Source organism: Bombus impatiens, unplaced genomic scaffold (assembly GCF_000188095.3).
Source record: "Bombus impatiens unplaced genomic scaffold, BIMP_2.2 scf_1417, whole genome shotgun sequence".
Classification (NCBI taxonomy): domain Eukaryota; kingdom Metazoa; phylum Arthropoda; class Insecta; order Hymenoptera; family Apidae; genus Bombus; species Bombus impatiens.
Genome location: NT_177836.1, coordinates 259,631 through 275,407, shown reverse-complemented (window position 1 = coordinate 275,407; position 15,777 = coordinate 259,631). Strand labels below are relative to the sequence as shown.

At 32.1% G+C, this 15,777-nt stretch overlaps 3 protein-coding genes across 5 annotated transcripts; 2 read left to right on the top strand and 1 right to left on the bottom strand.

Annotated features, from left to right (window-relative positions):
• Positions 1 to 4,358: 4,358 nt before the first annotated feature.
• Positions 4,359 to 9,266, bottom strand: LOC100744509. Its single transcript, XM_003493938.4, has 5 exons — positions 9,175 to 9,266; positions 8,666 to 8,899; positions 6,638 to 6,879; positions 6,029 to 6,412; positions 4,359 to 5,325 (listed from the first exon to the last, which is right to left on the bottom strand). Exons 3-5 carry the CDS (start codon positions 6,875 to 6,877, stop codon positions 4,570 to 4,572), a joined length of 1,380 nt encoding a protein of 459 aa, XP_003493986.1. The 5' UTR covers positions 6,878 to 6,879; positions 8,666 to 8,899; positions 9,175 to 9,266; the 3' UTR covers positions 4,359 to 4,569.
• Positions 9,267 to 9,271: 5 nt separating this feature from the next.
• On the top strand, positions 9,272 to 10,595 carry LOC100745192 (thioredoxin domain-containing protein 15). Of its 2 annotated transcripts, none has more exons than XM_003493944.4 (4): positions 9,272 to 9,564; positions 9,633 to 9,847; positions 9,922 to 10,148; positions 10,231 to 10,595. In XM_003493944.4, exons 1-4 carry the CDS (start codon positions 9,519 to 9,521, stop codon positions 10,583 to 10,585), a joined length of 843 nt encoding a protein of 280 aa, XP_003493992.1. In that variant the 5' UTR covers positions 9,272 to 9,518; the 3' UTR covers positions 10,586 to 10,595. The 2 variants fall into 2 exon arrangements, with proteins under 2 accessions (XP_003493992.1, XP_012247848.1); XM_012392425.3 differs by having other exon boundaries at positions 9,292 to 9,564; positions 9,645 to 9,847.
• A 546-nt stretch (positions 10,596 to 11,141) lies between these two features.
• On the top strand, positions 11,142 to 14,948 carry LOC100744387 (zinc finger protein 135). 2 transcript variants are annotated; one of them, XM_012392423.3, is made up of 7 exons: positions 11,142 to 11,851; positions 11,922 to 12,024; positions 12,108 to 12,418; positions 12,501 to 12,869; positions 13,359 to 13,713; positions 13,805 to 14,112; positions 14,192 to 14,948. In XM_012392423.3, the coding sequence occupies exons 1-7, from the start codon at positions 11,591 to 11,593 to the stop codon at positions 14,741 to 14,743; spliced, it is 2,259 nt and encodes a 752-aa protein (XP_012247846.1). In that variant the 5' UTR covers positions 11,142 to 11,590; the 3' UTR covers positions 14,744 to 14,948. The 2 variants fall into 2 exon arrangements, with proteins under 2 accessions (XP_012247846.1, XP_003493985.1); XM_003493937.4 differs by having other exon boundaries at positions 12,096 to 12,418.
• Positions 14,949 to 15,777: the final 829 nt, after the last annotated feature.

The following is a 15,777-nucleotide window of genomic DNA, read 5'->3' as shown; positions in this document are numbered from 1 at the left end:
CTGACGATCGACTCTGACGTCACTGAAATGGCACCAATCTCACCCCCTCCACTAAGGATGATACGTACACGTAGAAAAGAGGACGGGCTGCTGCTGCTGCTGCTGCTGCACGCGCTGCTACGTGGTAAGGGTGCACCGGCCTGCACACAAGGTAACTATGACGTAAGTGTGCAGGAGTAGTGATGCACATACGTGCATGCACTCACAATGGATATTTGACCCTTTCTCCTACAAATTTTCAAATAATTTTATTGTTTCTATAAGGAATATGTTTGAAAATTTGAAAAATTTGTTTATGTAGAATCTTATTTAAGCATTGAACATTTTTAAGAGCTATCTTTGCATATAATGGATACGTGAGTAGTGATGCACGAATGTACGCCCACTGATAATGGGTATTTGACCCCTTTTTCTACAAATTTTCAAATAATTTTATTGTTTCTATAAGATATATATTTGAAAATTTGAAAAAATTGTCTACGTATAGTTCAAAATCTTATTTACACATTGGAAACTCTTGAAAACTTTCTTTGCATGTAATACATACTAAAATAGATATGTATATAAGAACAGAGAATTTTAACTTTATGAATAATAATTCATAATAATCGCTCGAAATTTACAACCTGTAAATAATAAGTAATTACAAGTTTCGTTATCATTTGCAAAATTCTAACATTTTCAAACACGCGGTAATCGTGAGACACGATAAATGATGTAAGATACTGTAAAAGTTGTAAATAGCAAAACTTGTAATAAACGGCATTTTTCGCGTGTCCCAGAACTTTTCAGAGTAATATCTTCTGCCCATGAGCAAAAATGAGTACCATATTCATCTTCACTTATAAGTAACAGCTAGGGTTTCATATGGCAATAAAATAGTGCTGCGTTAACTGGCCGGGATTTTGCTTTGTTAACTGGCCATCGCCATCCCCACTAGTTCCTTAAACTGATTCCATGCCTTTGGTTTTAGATATATATGTAAAATAAACAAATATGTAAAAAATATGTGTGGGTATTCGTATCTGATTTGTCTTCTATCAAGAAAAACGATACTTGAGATTTTCTGTAACTAGTTAAATGAAATCTTAACCCATGACCAGAGTCAAATACTGTATACATTTGTAGGCTAGATCTATATGGGTGAAAGCAGCACCTCGACGTTCTCACCCCTCAGCACCGCCATCATTCGTTTTCTACACTTCTGCAGGGACCTACATACACATTGATATATGAGCCCTTCAGAAACCACATTGATCAACTGTATAAGTGGAAAGGCACAGAAAAGTAACGATTAGTCTACTAACACAACTAATGAAGCGTAATCTAAGTAGAGATTTGTTTCATTCGCTAAGTATTACAACGAGTATGATATTTTGAATATTGTATACATATATTTTTATATATTATATATATTTTGTGCATTTTTATAGTTTTAAATTTTCTTTAAGTGGATCAAAATTCGCAGTCTACCGATGATATTACAAATACTGCCTTCTAAGTTCACCTTAGAATTTATTTACATTTATTTTTTGAAAATTAAACATTGATTACTTATGTAATGGAAATAGGAAATCAACAAAAAACAGAGTTGATCAATCTGACTTCTGAAAGATTCATATACAGTAATAATAAGAGAATCATTCGATCCTCATTATGTATATCACGACAGATTGCGATTATTCAAATACAGTTTGACGAACGATGTCCGATAATGATTATGCATTTGAGAAAAATATATTTTTAGTGACATCACGATATCTTTTTTCTTTCACGATTTCATTTTCATGAAATTATTGTGAGATTTATGAAATACTATCGTAACATAGCGGTGAAAAGGCGAACTAATTTCTCTATCTGTCCTTGTCCACACTAGTGCCACAGACGAGGTACAAAATAGACGTGACATTCAATGCATTTTCGTTTTGGAGGTCATTCTACCCTTATAATATTTTCGAATCGCATGCGACGTTATCGATTTAGTATAGTAGCGGTTCTTATGACATTACAAATAGGGTGTATAGGACAAGACATTTTACGCGCGAAGTAAAATAACAATATGTACTCTATTGTACTCCAACTGTATTATGATACAACTGATCGGAAAGGTAATTTCGTGTAAAAACTATTGACGAATTAACGCAAACCGCTCGTCTGCACCGGTCCAAAAATTGGGCGCGCAAACGCGTCGGCAAACGCGCGTTCTTTACACCGGATATTAACAATATTTTGTAAACAACTTACAAATTATATTTTATACAGATTATAATTTACGATTCGATTGTGAATGGTTAATTGGATTGAGCATGACTAATCGTTTCTTTGACTAATCGTTTCACCGATTCTGTTATCCTAGATCCTATTAGGCTCGAATGTCACTTGTTCATTTTAAAACAAGTACCTGTCTGGAGGTTACACTGTCTATAAATGCATACACTAAGGCACCAAACCTTCCACTTCGGCCGTAAAATATTGGAAAATCACAAGAATCATTGGAAAATTCAAGAAACGACAGGATCCTATGAGTTCTTTCAATCCGTGAACACTGCATGACATAGTTTTAAGTAAAATAAATGTAAATTTTATATTATATTATTTCTATTACATTGCCTACGTGTATATAATATTTTGTCACATACATAATATATGCGTCATTATAAATCATATAAACAATACATCTACAATATTATATACATTTAAAAGTATTATACCATTTAATATAGCATAGCTTATGGGTAATATGTTACATTATATTATAAAACTAAATTTGATGTAAATTACTGTATATTCTCACAATTTCATTGAAGAAATCAATATCACAAAGAGGATCCTCCTGTTTTATCATTCGCCCTTAACTGTCGTCACTCTAAGCCCTCATCCTCGCCATCTTCACAAATTAGAAAAAGGGAACGTACAAAAATTTCGAAATATATTTTTGTTTACATACTAAATGTAAATGAACATTCAAAGTGGGAATAAACAAGTAAATGTTTATAACTAACACAAAATATTTAGAAATAGGACAAATTTTCAGAAACATTCACAAAAATCTATATAAATTAAGCAAACAGCCTCCGTCTTCCATCTTAATTATAGTCGTATCGTCTATATTTGTCATGTGACACATCACATGACAAATCTATCCCTCTGCATCTATTATCAATCGTACCCTCTGTCTTTGTCGAATACTGTGACGGTGTCTTTCTATCGCCACTCCTATCGTTTGTTCTTGTCGCACGCTATCCCCTTCCTGTCTGCGTTCGTCATGTACAGCCAACTGTTAGGTAGTGAAGGAACTGAAACTTGGAGCATTTATGGATAGATGGCAAAACGTGGTATGTCCGAACACAAAAATGGAGTTACATGATCTGTGTGTTGGATAAACCATGTGATACCATCTATCCAAAAACGACCTAAGTTATAATTCCTTCGATATGTAATAAATGATGGGACGTGGCATATCTGTAGACAGAACTTAACCTACTTGATCTGAAACATGGGTTGGACAAGCCATGGGCTGTCATCTACCTTTCAGTTCCTTCGCTATATAATACATGGCAGTACATGCCTTGATCGCAGATAAGGAGGGTAATAGTGTACGACAAAGCAAACAATAGGAGTGCCGATAGAAACAGATTGCCGATTGGTTATGCCAATATAATTGATAATTAGTCTTAACTTTTTTGCAATATGGATATTTATATAATATTAACAAAGGTCTACAAAGAAAAAAGAAATAAAAAATGCTCGGATATGTACTACTTACAACATATATCGCATCGAGAAGGAAATCATTAAGAAGAGTAATAATGTACAGTAATAACATAAAATATAATATGGTGTTTCTTATTTTCATTATGTAACTAATATGCTATGACATATATCGTATTCGAAAATATTAAGATTTGCCTTGGAAAGCTGATATGCAGTAGTAAAGTAATAAATCGACCTATTCTTAAATCTAGTTTCAATTAATTAAGGAAATTTGTTTAATTTAGTTCATTTTTCAGGCCCATTTTCTCTGTATTATTAATAATTGAAATAAATCACAATATTTATCAGATTAATTAAACTATAAATTTATGCAATATTTATATAGGCAACTACCAATTTATTATTAGATAAAATAGGTTCTATCGAACAAAACGAAATTAAACTACAAAGCGACAAATGCTTTATCCATTCTTGCCTTGTTATTTTATATTCTGGTTAATAATACATCTCGTTACGAAATTGAGATTTTAATTAACTTCCAGAATCGTAGAGAAAGAAACGAAGGACCAATAAGGATCAAGGACAGTTACGATAATTTGTCATTTGCAATTGATCCTAAATGCACGTATTAACCATAAAAAGCGAACGTTCCAACTTGATTTATTTAAAAACAAAGAGTTTTTTAATAAAATATTTATCATTTCACTTTTCTAGACATCAGTATTAAAGACTAGAAATTAACGTTATTACAACGACGATACTGATTTTTTGCTCGTATTCCTACAATACCTATACAAATTTCCTAAAAATTGAATTTACAACAAATTGGTACTAATCGATCAAAGAAAGAACGTGTTATCCGTAACTGATAGTATATCCCATGGAAATCATAAGTGTCTCTTTAATAGCAGGATGTAGCTGTTTCTCTATGTATCTGGTCAAAGCCTGGCTGGCACCGCGTAAAAACACATCTTCCATTTCTCTGGCGACGTGTTCTTTCGACTGCCAATTTCTACTATCGTTTTCTAAGTCAATTGGGAAAATGTTATCCAACGTTTCATCGATATACAAATGTCTGGTTTCTTTCGGCGCGTCGTTTTCACTTATGTGATAGCTATCTTCTCTTTTAACGTTCGCCTTTGATTCGTTGTTGTCGTCTAAATTTTTCGGAAGAATCTTCGTTATATTGTTCAAGTTGCTTTGCCTCGTTTGATGTTGTTCGGTGCAATTGCCAGTTTCGTTGGTTTTTGACCGTTTACTGGTCAATGCTGTTGCAAAATCTTCAGGAGTAATTGTCTCCGTAGATCGTAATATCTTTATGGGATGACTGCTGGCTTCCTCACCACTTTCGAAAGATCCTGGAAAGCGGCGAACGCTCGAGGAACTTACGACAACGTCAGATTCGACCAGGGCTCGCTTTTCTCTTGGCGGAGATTTAGTCAACCAAATGTTTTTTCTCCATATTCCTAATTTCGTAAGAGGTGCGCTTACGATACGAGACTGGCGAGTTTCGTTTGGTATAACGATATCTACTTCTTTTGAAACACCCACCAATTGACGTGGTTCCGCTGCTTCGTAATCATCGTGCAATGTTAGGGGCAGAAGTCCATACTGCAGAAGATTAAATGTTTTATTCTTGATACAGCAGAAATTAAAAGTCAGTCAGAGGATGACTTATCAATACCTGAGCACTTACAATGGCTATAAAAAGTATTTACATATCATTGTATTTATTATAGCATTTATATGCTAAAGGATTAATTAATAGGCCCAGAGTATATTAGATTCTGTATCATTTGGTAGTACTTTCGTACAAGTACAGGACTTGGATATTACAAAGATGAAATGTAGAACTTGATAAAAACGCTCCAGTGGAAAATAAAGCAATGTACCCATAATTTTTGTAGCCACTGTATCATAGAAAACTTTTATGGATATATTGTATATACATTTTTAATATATTATAAAATTTCATTCTCTCATTATATCTGTGAAACGAGGCACCACTTTTATGATTATATTGGTAAAGTTTGTTGGTAATGAAATTTCAAACTTTTTCCTATAACATAAATAATATATTCAGAAAAGATTTCTATAAGCGTTCGCGTGTCTTTTTGAGCTACTATAGACTACAGATATTTACGCAAAGTCATAGTTTTAGATTAAAAACTAGAAAAAGATTAAAGAAATGGAACCTAAGCAACAATATGTTGTTACGTGTTATATGTAATCTCTATATTTTTGCACCTTTAAGTTTCCCATAAATACATCAATATCCGCAGTCTACTTATTAGAAGCGAAATAAACGAATTACCTCGTCTCGAGGTGGATAAAATGGAGGCCACTTGTCTTGTCTTTTAATTTGCTTGTCTAAACGCGTAGGGCGACAACCGTAAGCGTAGATAGAAGCAAATCTGGGCTCTAAGAAGCTGGACTCCGTTCGTATGCGCATCTGTCCTCTACCACGAGCGATTGGACTTGTTAAAAAGTCAACACCTGCTCGTCTCAATCTTAGAGTCATCGTACAAGATTCAGCCGGTATAGGTGGCTGATGATCCCGCGGCATTAACGAAACTATCCCAGAGACGGATAAATCATTAAACATCACCCGAGTCTGCAGAGAATTGTTGCCAGGCTCGTAAATACATTTTTCGACCCTGGCCCATGGATTTCCGGTGTTTCTAGCACCTTGTGGCAACTAAACAGCAGAGAACTATGTTAAAAAGGAATTAACGTTTAGAATTCTTTTTTAATAATCAAGTTTAAATATAAGTTTCCCGCTTATAGCTTTTGACAAATCTCAACGGACAACTATTCTGTGTGTATAATTTATTAAAGAAAAAATTCAATCTTCCATCCGAGACTTGTTTTAAACTTCTATCTTTGATGTAAATTTGAGTGCAATTCACGTAATAAATATTACTTTAACAGCAATCCGGGAGACTGACATCTCAAGTGGTACAGAACGGAGTTCTTGTTGATAAAACATTCCCGCTTCCTCCTCTTCAAGTCCTTTCCTTCTGCTCGAGTCTTTGTGAAGTGCATCTAGGGCACGTTCCAATCTTCCACCGCAGGCTTCCCAATTGCCGATGTTCGAACGAGCAGAACTGATCGATGAATACGTCAGTAGCAAGATCACTGATACCTTAAAGGCTGACACCATCTCTGTAAACAATAGAAGAAGTGAAGTAGCATGGTTATAAAATAATTTTGAACATTTATGCAATTACACATAATCACATAAATGTCACTGCATACGTTTCAATTTCAACATGATAAGACTGCAGCCGTAAATCGCGATAAGAAGAAAAAGATCTGCAGATTGCCACAACATAAAATACTCAAGGGAAAAATTGATAAGAATCTAGCATTTAAACGAGGAGAAAAGTAGCCAGGTCATTGTCCTTTCTATGTTTCTGTGATAAAGACAACTGCAATGACACTTTCAAGGCTCATAAAAAGGCAAGAAGGCGCATCTACGTGTGGTGGCATCATTAAAATATCTCAGTAGGTATATCCTGTAGAAACTCAGTGAATTCGAGCCGCTGAAACAGAGCATGAATGCGTCTTCCTTCCGTCTATTTCAGCGACAATCGAGTGAAACCAGGAAGCACAATTTGGACGCGAACTGCCTCTATTGTATTCACCGATTATTATTAATTCTTCCGAGTAACTATCGAATTAGTCGCACTGATATTCCAAAACGCTAGAATATATTCTAATCTTTTCCTTAATATCTAGTTAAAAAGAAGTACCATAAAATAAAAAAAAAATCTACGAAATTTTGTAAAATGTTATCAATTCGTGAAAATACAAGTTTCACAAAACTTGCAACTGAAAAATCTTACACAAATTTAATACTATCAAACGCTTCTGTGTAATGTCCAATTTTTAAAAATACTACAAAATAAAGCAATATTTGCGATATTTCTAATCCATAAAAATGCAATGTTCACTTTTGCCAAGTTCCAATTGAGGAATCTTATACAAAATCAATGCTATTTAGCGTTTCGTACAAAACACGTTGGCTTCAGTCTTGCAAGTTGTTAAATGGTGGACGATGTTATAACACGAAAAACAATACGATTTCCCAGCACAGATGCAACACGAGTTTCTCAATTTCCTAATTGACCGATACTGAAACGCTGTAGTGTACGTAGGCGTAGTGTTTCATTCGGGTACACGCAACCTTTTTACGGGATCTCAAGTACGAAATCTTATTGTTCAGACGGAACGTATGAATCTTGGTTGGCAAGGTGAATAAGGCCAGCACCACTATTTTTGTATGCTAATGCGCGATTCGATGTTGATTTCATCTGCTGGTGCTTTCGCGCTCCGTTAACCGGCACTCTAATGTCGATTTTGCAATTTTTTTGCCAAGGAGTATTCATATCTTCGTAGTATCATCTTTTCTACCTTAGTTCCTGTGCCATAAGCCGTATATTTCTTTGACAAAACTTTGAAGAATCCACTTTAGAGAATATTATTAATATAAATTCTAATTATCTATATGAATGATCAGTTCCAGAAAAAGAGAGAGAAAGATTCAGTACAAAAAAAAAATAGAACAAACTTGGACAATTATTTTCATTCAGATTTGTTCTCAGATAAATTCTTTATATCAGATAAAATTGTTAAAGTATACAACGACAAATGTAATTTTTATTATCTGTAATTAATATATAATATTATATATAATATTATTGTATTAATTAACAATAATTATTAATTATTTCTGTAAAAATTATATACCGATAAATATCAAATGACATCGAGTAAGAGTAAAGTAAAGTGTAAGGGAAAGTGCAAAGATTTTCTCTCTAATATAAAGCAAAAAAAGAAAGAAAGTATATACTTTGATTATTACCAGCGAAAAGTAGCAGCTAAAATAGTGCATGTCAAAGTAGTGAAAAGTATGAATTAAAATTTATACATATACGTATGTACTTACTGAAAACTCGATATTAAATGACGAAAAATTTCGTACAAATTTTCTGATTATTCCTTCAGGAGATGGGAGTACTCAGCTTGCACCTTTGGTGTAAGGCAGATCGAATAACAATGAAAGTGGCTAGATACGCGAGGCAACTCCTACTCTTAAGTCTTTCTTTCTTTCTTCTTCCGCTGGTGCGTGGAATACACTCGAAAGCAACGAGCTTGATCGCAGCATCGCGTGAGATTTATTCTGTAAATTAACGATTTCATAATTCACAAATGAATCGGCAATTATGGCATGGTAATCTTTAAATAAATAAGCATTTACAAGCTTTAATATAATGTAAACAAATTCATATGTTAATAATAATAATAATAATAATAATAATAAATAAAAATATTAACATATACATATAATTAAATTGAAATGTTACTCAAATACTTTAAAAATTGAACTTGCAATTTTTTAAATCTACGATTTGATATTGTCTAATATCGTATTCTGATTATAGATATCAAACTTACATTAATACAAGAGTATAAAAATAATTTCGGATTGTATTTCATGTTTCACACTTCAAGTGATTATAGTGAAATTAATCGGGCGAATTATAGATTAATTGAAATTGAAGGATACGCGATCGATGCGACCTCAAACAGTCTATCACGCTATCCCTCTATTTCTTTGGAAATAAATATGATGCATCAACTTGCTTATTACGTGTGTGATAGTGCGAATTATGCTGCAATTACGAACATTCGTTAGATATCATGTGTTTATAGGAAAACGTCCAAGTTACTTGTGAATTGAATCACCTTCAAATTCCTAACAGAAACACACGAACAGTTTTCTAGGTTATCTACATAAAATGTATTTTTCTCAAAGGAATTTGTGTTTACTTATTATAATTTTAGGTGAGATATTCATATATTTTATTTCACTTTCTATCATAATACAATTTCAATCTTCCCTATCTGCTTAGTTCATGTGATAGGTGTTTTCGCACGAATGGACAAATGCGAGATGCTAGAAGTAATTTCGTTCAAAAATTCTGATGGGGAACCTGAACCTGATACAGGAAACATCAAATATGAAGAAGAGAATAAAATTATCGAAGCGAACGTGACAATAAACAATTCAACTGCTAATGTGACTAAAGTCAATTGCCTAACGGATAAAGTCTATGGACCAGTAGAAGTAACATAATAAAATATTTGAGAATGTTAAATTTAAAATGGAAGGGAATAAATTACAAGCATTAACTATTTCAGATTGTTAATGCAACCAGATTAATGAAATTATTAATCTTAGAACCTGGACCATCAAACAAAAGTAGAAATGATAAAGAAGGCAGACTTTTACCAGGAACTTGTGTGATAGTATTATTTTATGCTAGATGGAGTATATTCAGTAGTCAAGCTGCACCGCACTTTAATGCATTACCACGTTCATTTCCACATATTAAGGCAGTGGCATTAGACGCAATTAAATACCAAAAGTAATAAGTACGATAAAGTAAAACAATTTATTTATATGATTAAAAGAAGGCTATAAACATTTTGCGTTTTCCATGTTTTTAGTTTTAATGCTCAATACGGAATTGTTGGAGTCCCAACATTAATGCTTGTTCACAATGGAAAACCTGTAGCAAAATTTAATTACACTGTTTATACATTGGAAGCTTTTGCAAGATTTATAACACAAATAACTAATTTACAACCAAATGGATCATTATATGTTACATCTTTGGATTTTTCTGGCCCTGTTTCTAGTACACCTTCTAACGGGACGGATTATTGTCTAGTCCTTTCATGGATCTTCATTACTGCATGTGCTTTATACTTCACATCTCAAAGCAGGTGGTGGCAACAGTTTGTAGAATTAATTCAAAATACATGGCGTGAAAGTAATGCTCAACACGAGCATGCTGATTAGAATATAAAAAGGGACTATCTTATATTCCATATAAGAAATTATGTCATAAGATACAAACATAAGATCTTATTATTAATTCGCATGGTATTCTATGCGGTATAAATGTTAAAAGAATGTAAATATACTTCGATAAATAAGTAAAATGTATGTTATTTAAAAAAAACACGTAATTAACAATTCTTTTACAATCCTCCAGTATTCATAAAATTATCTATGCTACAAATTTTGCATTTTGCACATGAGTAATATAGATTACGATCAATTTATATACTATAATGAAAATATTGCAAAACTTAATTTTTAGTGGTAATAGAAACTACAAAATAAGCTACGGGAAGTTTCGTAATTATGAAGTTCAAACGGAACTTGAACACACCGCGCGCCTTTTGTCAATTGAACATCTAATTTATTACCAACAGTTTTCAATTGTTTTAACGTATGTCTACAATTGCAAATGGTCTGACATTCTCAAAATAGGAAATACAACGATATTATAATAATTCGTGTTACAGTAAGACAATTATTATGTTGTATATGATAAAGCTTGAATTTGACTTCGATAGTTCTATACCGAAACTCGCATGTAATGGCCGACTTCGCGATTCACTTATCACATCCCTAACTTCATGATTGTTGTGTGCGGCATTTGTTTGCGCTGAAGTTCGTCTCTAATGAGTTTTGTTATCGCTGTTATTATAAGAAAGAGATGCTGTTTATTTTTATGTAATATAATTGATCATACTTGAGTAAACATCCTATGGAAAATCAAGTCTTCTGAAGAAACATCATGACATTATTCTGTATCTGGACACAATTAAGAGATTTTACTGATTTTTGTGATTCATCGTCAGGTTAGGTTCTTAACGATAAGCCGGCTTTATTTTTGAATTAAGGATAGGGATAGGCGAACGAAAAAAGAACCAGTTAAGTTTGTAAAAGGAGTAGAGGGCCAGGTTAAGGTCAACAAAGACCCTCTACGAAGTCGGCAGTAAAACGATAAAAATAATGGGCTCGTTGAATCTCATTTGCCCGATGTGCTGTGGTGAAACGTTTAACAATCCACAGTCATTAAAGTACCATTTATTAAGCATGACGGACAACCTATACTGTCCTAGTTGTTCGCAGCGATCTGACTCAGTAATGGCACTCATTCAACATTTGGATCGATGTGGACAAAGCGTTGAATCAGAGGCATCATCTGAATCAAAGTACGAGCCTAAAGAAGAAACTCAACAAGAATCTCATCCGGACACAGAAGTGCTAATGGTTGGCACCAAGTAAAACTTTTTTTATAACTATATGTATTTTAGTGTTTGCTTAATAATTTTAATTTTAGGACACAAATGTCGAAGGAATAGATCAAAGTTTTCTAGCAACTGTAAATGATAGTGGAATTATGATAGTTGGAGGACCTCAAACTATACAAGTTGATGAAAATGGTGTGTAGAAATTTTAATTTAATCTATGTTAATTATATTTGTTTGATTATTGTTTCTAATAAAAATATCAGGAGATATTAAAGTCGTAGAAAAGATGGAAACTGAAGAGACACAAATGGAGCAAAATTCTCTGGAATTTAAGATTACTGAAAAAGTTCCTAATATCACAAGCAAAGCAGAAGAGAAATCTTTATCCCAGGATCAATTAGTAACAATTTCAACCACTTCAGAGACAGATGATAAAAACAGAAATAAAAATGTAATTACTATTTTACCTGATGGGTCAGAACTTTTAGATGGAGAAACTGGCGCTCTGATAAATATGGATCATATAAATGATGTAGGTGAATTAGATGAAGATGGGCTTCTACATGTTAAACAAGAACTTTGTGAGGTATAAACAAGGAAGGCGTTATTTATTAGCATGTATACAAATGAATAAATTGTATAATAGAGAGAATATTTCATTATTATAGATAGAACCAGAAGCAGTTTATAGTTGTACTAGTTGTGATATGAGCTTTAATTCTGTTGTGGAACATATAAAACAATTTCATGATGGACAAGAAGTATTACTTGAAATAGCTGATCAGTTAGATGATATACCTACAGTACCTGCAACTAACACCTTACATTCAGAATCAGGAAATGTAATCAATACTAGACAAAGACAGAGTATGAATACTCTGCGTACAGAAGAGTGCGTAGACAGTGAAGGAAGATTATATACAAGAAAAGTAGTACAAATAGAAAGATTCTGGGATAGAACTCCAGCACAAACATCACTTCAATCTACTAAAGCACCAATGATTGAAAAGTTCTTTTCCAATGTAGAAGGAGTGAAAGTATGACAAACATCTATTTCTTTTTATATTATAAAAAAATGTTTATATTCTTTGGTATATATATATATATATATATATATATATATATATATATATATATATATATATATATATATATATATATATATATATATATATATATATATATATATATATATATATATATATATATATATATATATATATATATATATATATATATATATATATATATATATATATATATATATATATATATATATATATATATATATATATATATATATATATATATATATATATATATATATATATATATATATATATATATATATATATATATATATATATATATATATATATATATATATATATATATATATATATATATATATATATATATATATATATATATATATATATATATATATATATATATATATATATATATATATATATATATATATATATATATATATATATATATATATATATATATATTGATTATAGGTACGAGAAAAAAGATTAGCTGCAACACCAATGAGAATGTACAGATGTAATCAGTGCCTTCAGCAGTTCTCCAAATTAGGAAACTTCCGAGTGCATGCATGTCTTCACGGCAATAATCGTTGCGATAGTTGTGACCAAACTTTCGCAACACCGAAAGCATTACAACTACATGCAAAGGTACACGAAGGTGAACCTGATCCAAATCAAAAAACTTTCATATGCGAAACTTGTGGTACAGAATTTTGTTCGCACAAAAGCTTGCGCTTGCATTCTCGAATGCACGCGCCGGTCAGAGCAAGGCATGTTGATGCACCTGAAGGAACACCTAGTGCAACATTTACGTGTCCCGAGTGTGGTAATATTTTGAATATTTAGTTTAAGAATGTAATTGTGGTTTTTCCATCTTAAAATACATTTGCATTTAGTCAACTGTTAATTGTTCATAGGTAAAACGTTAGCGGAATCATACAAAGAAGCACACATGGCATTACATTCTGGTGACTCTGTAACTTGTACTGTATGCAATAGAAAATTCGATTCTGCTGATAGCTTAGCAATGCATGCCGCAGTACATACAGAACTAAGTCAACCACATTCGCCAACACCACCTACTACTGAAACAGCTACAACTGCCGAACCCGCAGAAAGTCAAAAGCCTTATCAGTGTCAACATTGTGGTCGAAGATTTACGAGACCTCACGAGAAAGTGAAACACGAACGTATTCATACCGGAGAAAAGCCACACGCGTGTGAAGTAAGCATAGTATAAGTAATATAATTAAGATATTGTGATTTCTATTATAGTACTATACAAATACTTTATTATTTCTTAGGTTTGCGGTAAAACTTTTCGTGTTTCTTATTGTCTGACTTTACACATGAGAACTCACACTGGTGTCAGACCATATGGATGCCAACATTGTGGTAAAAGATTTAAAGCTTCTTCTGTGTATAATCATCATTTACTTACACACGGGGAAGAACGTGCTTATACGTGCCCTTATTGCCCAAAAACTTTCAAAACACGTGTTCAATTAGCAGGACACAAAAACAGCCACACTAAACCATTTCGATGTACTGAGTGTTCCCGCCCATTTGCTTCCTTGTACGCCGCACGTGCTCATATACAAACTCACAAAAAAGACAATAATCTAAAATTCAGTTGTTATATTTGTGGTGCATCCTATGGTAGAGCATTTGCATTGAAAGATCATTTGAAACAACATGGTCAAGATGTGATAGCTCCACCGGAGCCAGTAAGAGAAGAAGAAATTCACGAAGGAGAAGATTTTTTACTTGCAGAAGAAGAGGTTGAGGATGATGAACTAGTTATTCCGTCACCGTTACCCGTTGCACAATCATCAGAAGCAGATGACACAGAATGAGACTACAAGGTAGTCGGATGTTCATTACAAAAATTGTAGTTTAACATTGTTCAATATAGCAAAAAAAGGATAATGACGGATAAATACCTATTTTCTGTAGTGTTCAAAGAATATCCGAAAAATTTGTATTCATGCATTGAATATTATAAAATTTTAATTTTTATGAACAAATGACATTCTAATATGAACTGCTGCTGTGACTAAACGTGGTAGTATTCATTTGTAAATAACATACTATGAATTTGTATATCCTTGATAGTATTGTGTGGATAGAGCTTGTTAAATACGAATAACGATTGTATGAGAGACTAGTTTTATTATGCCTGTTTAATATATTAAAGTAAAAAAATCTATATTTAATTTGATATATTTTAACAATTCAGTTCCATTATTAAGTTGTGTTCAATACTTCAGACCTTTCTTAATTTTTATTTTCATTGTTATTTATTAGCTATATAAGAAAACATATAATAAAAAGGTTAAAAAATATTACTTTATTTTAACTATAAAATAAAAATCTGATGAGAGAAAGGGAAAGAGAAGATCAAAGATTAATTTTAGAATTAATTTAAGTTCCAATGATGTTAAAATTTGTAACAAGAAATATAAATGTATTTGTAAAAATATCTTATGTAAAGATTAATAATTTCAATTACTTTTATTCTTTTACTATCGAAAATTAAGTAGAATTATTTGCACAATTAAATCGTACTAGCCTACTTTTATGTATTTTTTCTATAAAAAAAGTTAAGAATCGTAACGTTTATCTAGATAATTCTAGATATGACTGACTAGAAAATAATCTATCAAGTACAAACTATATAATAGAAAGTATAATAAGAAATATATAATACAATGTTCTTCATTATATTATATATTGTTATGCAATTACATAAAATGTTGTACGAGATATCTTTATTTAAGTGTGCCAAATTTATATGCTTGTAAATAAGCAAAAAGATGAACTAATTTATATACATAAAAAATCTATCACACATCATTATAGAGATATTTATATAAAATTCGCGTGTACT

Coding starts and splice junctions, on each gene's coding strand:
- LOC100744387 (XM_003493937.4), top strand. CDS start 11,591: ATGGGCTCGTTGAATCTCATTTGCCCGATGTGCTGTGGTGAAACGTTT. Junction 12,870..13,358: donor CCAATGTAGAAGGAGTGAAA/GTATGACAAACA, acceptor TATTGATTATAG/GTACGAGAAAAAAGATTAGC. Junction 13,714..13,804: donor ATTTACGTGTCCCGAGTGTG/GTAATATTTTGA, acceptor AATTGTTCATAG/GTAAAACGTTAGCGGAATCA.
- LOC100745192 (XM_003493944.4), top strand. CDS start 9,519: ATGTATTTTTCTCAAAGGAATTTGTGTTTACTTATTATAATTTTAG. Junction 9,565..9,632: donor TTTACTTATTATAATTTTAG/GTGAGATATTCA, acceptor CTATCTGCTTAG/TTCATGTGATAGGTGTTTTC. Junction 10,149..10,230: donor GACGCAATTAAATACCAAAA/GTAATAAGTACG, acceptor CCATGTTTTTAG/TTTTAATGCTCAATACGGAA.
- LOC100744509 (XM_003493938.4), bottom strand. CDS start 6,877: ATGGTGTCAGCCTTTAAGGTATCAGTGATCTTGCTACTGACGTATTCA. Junction 6,413..6,637: donor TCTCCCGGATTGCTGTTAAA/GTAATATTTATT, acceptor TCTGCTGTTTAG/TTGCCACAAGGTGCTAGAAA. Junction 5,326..6,028: donor TTTATCCACCTCGAGACGAG/GTAATTCGTTTA, acceptor AATCTTCTGCAG/TATGGACTTCTGCCCCTAAC.